The sequence below is a fragment of the Brachyhypopomus gauderio genome, unplaced genomic scaffold (assembly GCF_052324685.1).
Source record: "Brachyhypopomus gauderio isolate BG-103 unplaced genomic scaffold, BGAUD_0.2 sc81, whole genome shotgun sequence".
Taxonomy (NCBI): Eukaryota; Metazoa; Chordata; class Actinopteri; order Gymnotiformes; family Hypopomidae; genus Brachyhypopomus; species Brachyhypopomus gauderio.
In genome coordinates, this window is record NW_027506902.1 from 245,001 (window position 1) to 252,500 (window position 7,500).

The following is a 7,500-nucleotide window of genomic DNA, read 5'->3' on the forward strand; positions in this document are numbered from 1 at the left end:
CGGCAGTGTACTTTTGTAATTGACAGCCAGCTATGAACTGACGTTGGAAGGTGAAAACCGTGCGCCACACACTTATTATGGTTCCGGGCTCCTGGAAGTCGGACAATGAAAAAAATTGAACTGACAGACTTCTGCGTGGCTGCTTTTGCAGGCGTCCTAAACTGACTAAACTGTGTACTTGTGGCTAATTGTTTGTACTTATTAAACACATTATTTTTTTCAAACGGGCCTATTTCATGACGCGCAAAAATGCCAAAAGATCTCGTTCCATTTAACGACATTTCTGAACGGAACTATTTGATTGAGTAATGAAAGTTTTAATTTAAGCTATAATGAAGCATACAATTACAATGACACTCGTCTCGTTGAAGATGACAGAAATCCACAAATCAATGTAGAGTAGACTACTATCAGCGAACCAGAGCGAGGAAGAAGGAGAGAGAAGGGGAGGGAAGAGGTGGGGGGTGAGGTGGTGATGTGTGAGTTGTAGCGGCTTCGCCCTCGTTTCAATGTTGCGGCCAGCGTGGAGGCACAGAGCGGAGGGAGACTGGGCGAGTGAGCTACCGGGCTTCCCAAATAACGGGAACTAACGGGCAAAACACGCAGGCGGACGGACGGGAAGATAGGCAAGTGATCTTACAACCAGCGACCAAAACGATTTTTTTCTTTCCTGATGTTCGTGTTTCTTTATTTATTTACCCTATTTATTTATTTATTTATTTATCGATTGATTGCGTTTTAATTACTGGCGTGTGACAGAGCGCGTGGGAGGGGCAATGGCCGGCGAGCACGTTATGTTGCCTTGTTTTTGACGTTTATACATTTATACAGATAAAGCCGAATAAGGCCATTTAATGTAGCAGATTTCAACCAAATAATGCTACGCGACGTTGAATGTGCAGGTGATTGTGTAGCATGTAGCTGCTAGAAACAAAAAGAGCTATAGCTAAAGACCAAATAAATGAACCAAAAATAAATCCATACACCAAATAGCACCAGTAAGAACACAGTAACCACTGCTTTATATGTTAGCGGCAGGGTGGAGCGTGTTTCTCTTTATTAGCATAAATGCAGACACGTTCGTTTAATTTCACAAGCAGACAACCAAAGTGAACCTGACTGGGATCAAGAGTAGAAGCAAACTAGCTGTCGTTACGTTGAATCCTCATTGATCTTAGTAGTAGAAAAGTAATCAAACTACTATTTTTAAAAGGATTAGTAATTTGCTTGCTTCTTAGCAGTGGGAAATAAACTATAATCTATAAATAGGCTACGTCCCATCATACACAGAGCCTCAGTGAGCATACCGTGACACACTAGTAAATGATTCTGCATCACTAACATAACTATAGGAGTACGTTAGCTGTGTCTGTCCGCCTGTGTGCATGTCTGCGCGGTGATGTTAAGGCACCCAAGGGACCGGTGCGTGAATCTCAGTAACTATGCTTATTTAACGAGACAGACTCAGAAGTACACAGATTAAACCGAAAAACGTAAGTGTTTAGCTTGTATACGCACGACATGCCAAGTTACTACTACCAATAAACTTCGCGTAAAATGCCAAAAAATATTCCACGCGCAGTCAAACTCGAACACGACAGAGGAAAAGGTGAACACTAAGAACTCCCACAGCTGCGAAGGAAAGAGCGTCAACTAGAAACACCTTTGTTGTTACGCCGAAGAAAGACCAGCAACTAAGAAACCAAACGAATCCAGAAGACGGTGGATCATGTTTGTCCCCCTGCCGGTGCCGTTCGTCTTGCCGAGAAGCGCCTCCGACCTCCACGCCTGGCGCCTCAAGTCCCCGCTGGCTCTGCGCTCCCGTTCCGGTAAGACTGTCCTCCTCCTCCGGCGCTGAGCCCTCGCCCCTCCGACCGCATCCGTATGCTCGCCGAGAAACGGTGAAATCTCCTCTCTTCTCGGACTGTTCCTTGTATCCAATGTATAAATAAAAAATCACCGGCTGTTTACCTCTTCGTTTCACGGTATTACGCGCGCACTTCCCTCCTGTCCTGGCGTGGGGAAAGTGTCACATTTGGTGGGGTCAGTAATAGAAAACTGTTTGTTTTTAATAACCCACCATGCGCAGAATACTATCTTCATACGACTGTACCTTTTAAAATGCACATCTCCTTATTAATATAGGCATTAATGTAGGTTTATCTGTTGAGATGCCTCTCTGGCTGTGTCTTGGGTTAGCTCTCTCAGACCTCCACGTCCGTCCGTCTCTTCCCTGCGCCTGTGTCTCTGCCTCCGTCTCCCCCGAACTAAACTCGCGCCGGGCTGGGAATATTCATGCCAAGTTATCGATCCTGCGGAGATCGATTCTGGGGCCGGCGGATAGTGGGAGAGAGGATAGAGTCAGACAGAGTAGCTGAAGAAAGGGAGATGTGCGGGTGGAGAGACTGAATGAGAAACACACACTTTAATTTCTGTCTGTTTTTTTTGCTTTAGACGTCGGCTGTGTTTTTGGGGAGCACGCTAAACGGAGCCCACGTGTCGTAATGACTTTATTGCCGCATATAAACCCGGTAGTCGCGAGGAGATTTAATTATTGTTTAGAAGTTACGCGTTTCGTTTCGGGGCCAAGAAGAACACGTGGAATTCCTGCTTAATATCCATCTACGGACTTTGCCGTTAGGAGGGAGGAGAGACAGAAGTGTGAGAGCTTAGGGTGAAAGAGGAAGCAAAGGAGGGAAGCATCAAAGGATGCTGTCTCAGTTTCTCTGCTACGTTAGAGCTGCAGACACTCAAGAGGCCGAACTACGTGAAAATCGAGACACGCGCTTTGGCAGAACTGATGAAAAGACGCTTCCATTGTAATGTGTTTCAGACTAGCTTAATATGATGTTGTTGCTAACCTACTGAAGGTTATATTACATATACACACGTGAGTTCTGTATGCTTTATAGCAAGGTAAACTGCAAACGAAATTCGTAATATAATTATTTTAGTCTGTAGATGCATTTTTAACTCCTTAGGGTGCCTTTTTAAAATTAATCACCTCTGCAAGACCCGCTTGACAATTGGAAAAGTGCACGTCTCTCTCTCAAGCATTATTTCTATCCATGACTTATTCAGCACAGTCTCAAAGCCCGTGCCGAATTACACTGGCTCCTGGGCGTTTGAGCATATTTATCCAGCGCGAGCCGAAGGTGAGGCAGCGAGGCAGGAGCGGCCGGTCTTTACCTGCCTTTCTCTCCGGAGATTAGCACCAGAGAGCGAGGGAAGAACATTTGCGCCCGTTTTCGTTGAAAAATGGCGAGTGTCAGAAGCAGATAAAAAAGAGGGCAGGAAAAAGAAGAAAAAAGGAATGTGGGAGCAGAAGACAAGGTGAAAAATGAGAGACCGTGAGGAAAACCGACTTTGAGTTTGGATCCGAATAGGGAAGCTCGTTCTCCAGAGCGCGTGTGCTGTGAACGAGAACGCGCGTCTCAGTCATTGCTGATGCGCATACGTCATGCTGCAAACCTGGGTATATCTTCAGTTGCTTGGCGTATACCTAAAACTTAAGTATTCTGGCACACACGTAGAGGGACCGGATAGTTTGTCATGTGAATGTGTATGAGGAGATGCAGAAAACTGGTGTGAACATTAAGTCATATCCAAATCATGTTACTTGATGCTATTTCCAGTTATTGATTTGACAGGGTGCAATCATTTTTCACTGGTGATCACAGTTTTCAACTGCTGGAAGTGAATTTTAGTCTTTCTTAAAAACAGATGGAACACTAAATTGCTGGACCTATTTCAATGTTTATTAAGAGAGAAAAAGAAACAAATATTAGTCTATAAGTGGAGTTCCATGGTTACAGTGACAGCGATAAAATTTCAGATTGGGTTTGTTAGTAACATATTGGAAAACCAATAGACACAAGAAAGATGCCAGAACAGCATGCTTTACTTTTAAACCTGACAGTCCCCCCCCCCCTCTCTCTCTCTCTCTCTCTCTCTCTCTCTCTCTCTCTCTCTCTCTCTCTCTCTCTCTCTCTCTCTCTCTCTCCCCCTCTCTCTCTCTCTCTCTCTCTCTCTCTCTTCTCTCTCTCTCTCTCTCTCTCTCTCAGAGTGGTGTTTTCTGTTTATAAAAAAATAAATGAATAAATAAATAAAAAGAAAAAACAAAAAGTAAACAAGTATTTCTTTGAGTTCACATATAAAACTTTCCCTCCAAATGATAATTTTTCATATCGAAAAGTTCAAATCCTGAAGTTCAGACTGAGTTCTGATCCTGAAGTTCTATGTGTTGCTTGGCAGAATAATAGTGAAAAAGAACTGAAATTGTGAAAGGATACTGAAGAGTAATAGTGAAAGAGTGCTGCTCTCCTTCAGTATGGACCCATATAATCAGATCTACTTTATAACCCTGTTTGGAGATTGGCTTCAGAACTGGCTATGGAGATCTGATATAACTATGAAGATCTGATATAACTATGGAGATCTGATATGAAATACCTCCAGCGTCCTATAATCTTAATGAATTCCTATTAATACTTTATTATTTAATCAACTCTTTCACTTTGCTAGCTGCCAACTGGTAAAAGGTTGATGAGTTTACTACTCCTTAATTTATTTTTCAAGTCATACTGCAACACTGTAACTCTAATGATGTCTTGGGAAAGAAAAGGGACCAGAAATGTCAACCTGTGGTACCTCACATGTAACATGTCAATTAGACAAGCAACCTTTCAAATAGGTATAACCATCTGTTTCAGCTGAAGGTGCCACAAATTACTAACAATTTAGCTGTCAAAGTCTTTGAAAGCAGCACTAAAATGGAGTAAAGCAGTCCTAATTGTGATGCTTCTGTCTAAAGTACCTCCAGCTCGTCATTGGCAGTTTGAGTGGATGCAGTAGGTGAATGGTCTTTTCTAAGAGGAGGGTGGGTATGGAAGGCCTAACACATTTGCGTTATCTCACTTAGACTTGTGCTTGGTTGAGAACAACCTCCTACTGGCAAGATCCAGGGAGCCTCGCTTTGCTCTTTTTGAGGGAGAGAGTTATATTTTGTGTTTTGTACTGTGAAAATGTGATTTGTCAAATGTCAAATATATGTTTGGCACAGTTGACAGGCGATGACAAAGTTGCCTTGCAGTTCTTATTAGCAGTTTACAGTTTTGTTTTTTAATCAGGAGTTTGTGTTTTACAGGTTATTTATATCACATTAGTTTCAGTTTCTGCAGCATCAGTGAAGCAAATTGACGGTTAACCCCTTATAAACAAGATACCAAATACCTTTTGATAAGAAATGGATGGTGTCAGGGTTGCACAGTGTCCAGCTGCAGTGCCTTGGGTTCAGTTCCTGGATTTGTTGCTGCCTGTGTGCAGTTTGAACATTCTCCCTGCATCTGGTGTCCTCTGGGTACTCTGGTTATCTCTTGTTTTCTAAAAGTGGGCAAGTTAGTTTGGCCTGGTGTGAATGAGTGTATGTACCCTGTGATGGACGGTGTCCTGTGCTGACAGGATAGGCTCCCTCTAACCTTAGATGAATGAATGAATGAATGCAGGAATGAATGAATGATGAAAAACCTCAGTTTTCATTATCTTTGTCTTCTCAGCAACACTGCTCGTCTTTACTGAAATATCTGACAAGGAGCAAATGTGATGGTAACCTGCATGGATTGAATGATTAATACACACAACCTATTTCAAGTCTGGTCTAAATTACTTTAGACCCTGACATTCCTTGTAATAGCTCGCTGATCATAATGGCTGCAAACCAGTGGTACTGAAAGAGAAAAGGATGCAGAGAGAGAGGGAGGGAGAGAGAGAGGAAGGGAGAGAGAGGGAGGGAGAAAGAGAGAAAGAGGGAGGAATAGAGAGGGATGGCTTACAGTAATGGGCTTTTAATAGTGCTGAAGTCTCATGGCCCATTGCAAGGTATTGCATTTCATCCAGTGAGGAATGACCTGTGTATATAAACAGTCGGTATTTCTACTGATCCCAGTTGCTAGGAGCTAACACATTAGTGCTCCTCCAGCAACAGCAATCTGAGATGCATTATGAATGTGAGTCACATGTGTACTCACACACACACACACACACACACACACACACACACACACACACACACACACACACACACACAGACTTATCTCTAACCTTCAAAGTCTGAACACTAACTTCAAACTGCTAATTAAGACTCCCAAGCTTTTTATAAGCTTTGATTTAATTCTCTCGTTTTCTTTTTTCTTTGTGCGTGTGCATGTCTGTGTGTGTGTGTGTGTGTGTGTGTGTGTGTGTGTGTGTGTGTGTGTGTGTGTGAGTGTCTCTCTCCCGTACTCACACACTATTTAAGAATAAGGGTTGGACATGAAGGCATATTGAGTTGTAAGCCGACCCTTTGCCAACATGGGTACGGTTCTCAAAAATGCTGGGAGCATTTTAAACATAAAAGATGAACTCTGCAGTGCTCCTCAAGATACAGAACCATGGTCTGTATTACACACACATGCACATTCACACAATAACATAGACACACACAGCTTGTTTGCATGCGTGCGTGAGTGTGATTCTGATATTGTCCCACTAGACTGATGTTTGTGGGACAGGCGGGTGGACGGATTAATAGTTAGATGGATGATGAAATGATCACTTGGGATAATATGGACAGTGGAACGGAGACCTGATGGATAGTGGACAGGACTGGAGACAAACAGATTGGTGAATGGATTGCTGTTTTAAAATGACAAAAAGATGACATAGCATGACCGATTTCTGTTGTATGAATTGATATATTGACTGGGATATTTAGATGTTAGGCCTGTGTCAGGAAGACAGATGAATGGAAGCTTGGGATATTATTCTGATAAGGAAGAGGTGGAGAAATTGTTGGAGCGCAGGGATGAGTTGACAGGTAGATATGAAACAGCTGTAATTGTAGAGTATCCTCTCTTTAGTAAAAACACCTCAATTACTAGCATGTCGCTCATTTGCCCTCTGTCCCTCCTTTTTCACTCTCTCTCTCTCTCTCTCTCTCACTCTCCCTCCCTCCCCCTTTTTCACTCTCTCTCACTCTCTCTGTGCATTTAGATACTGGAGCATGTGCAATAAAACCTGGCTGTTTGATTGGGTTCCCCCTTCCTGGCAGCTGACTGGACTCCTAAATCAGGGGTCCTTCCTTCCTTTCCATTTAAACTGATCAGATTTATGATAAGCAGAGTGCCCGTTCACCTCTAAGGCCCAGCAACTGTCCTTCTCATTCAGTGTGTTTGTGAGAGTGTGTGCTGGTGAGTGCATGTGCACATATATGTGTATTTGCGTACACTTGCTTAATGCTTGAATTTGTAATCATCCTGTAAACTTAAATGTTTTTTAGATATCCACATAGAGATATCTATGAGAGAGTCTTGTGTGTGTGTGTGTGTGTGTGTGTGTGTGTGTGTGTGTGTGTGGAGAGGAGGAGCACTGTGGTTGGTTGACCTCTGCCCTCTCTTAGCGTGTCTCATCGTGTGCGTTTGGATATCCGCATGTCTGCTCCCTCCTCCTCCTCCACATCCTTTT

At 43.1% G+C, this 7,500-nt stretch overlaps 1 protein-coding gene and 1 long non-coding RNA gene across 2 annotated transcripts in view; one reads left to right on the forward strand and one right to left on the reverse strand.

The window, feature by feature from the left end:
• Positions 1-769: 769 nt before the first annotated feature.
• The window catches only part of pou2f2b (POU class 2 homeobox 2b), a 40,968-nt gene continuing 34,237 nt past the window's right edge, over positions 770-7,500 (forward strand). Inside the window, 1 exon segment of the mRNA XM_076991173.1 lies at positions 770-1,829. Within this exon segment, the coding sequence (XP_076847288.1) occupies positions 1,730-1,829 (100 nt within the window). The 5' untranslated portion in view covers positions 770-1,729.
• Positions 1,821-3,339, reverse strand: LOC143493066 (uncharacterized). Its single transcript, XR_013125332.1, has 3 exons — positions 3,190-3,339; positions 2,114-2,327; positions 1,821-2,012 (listed from the first exon to the last, which is right to left on the reverse strand). It is a non-coding gene; the product is annotated as an uncharacterized LOC143493066 (long non-coding RNA).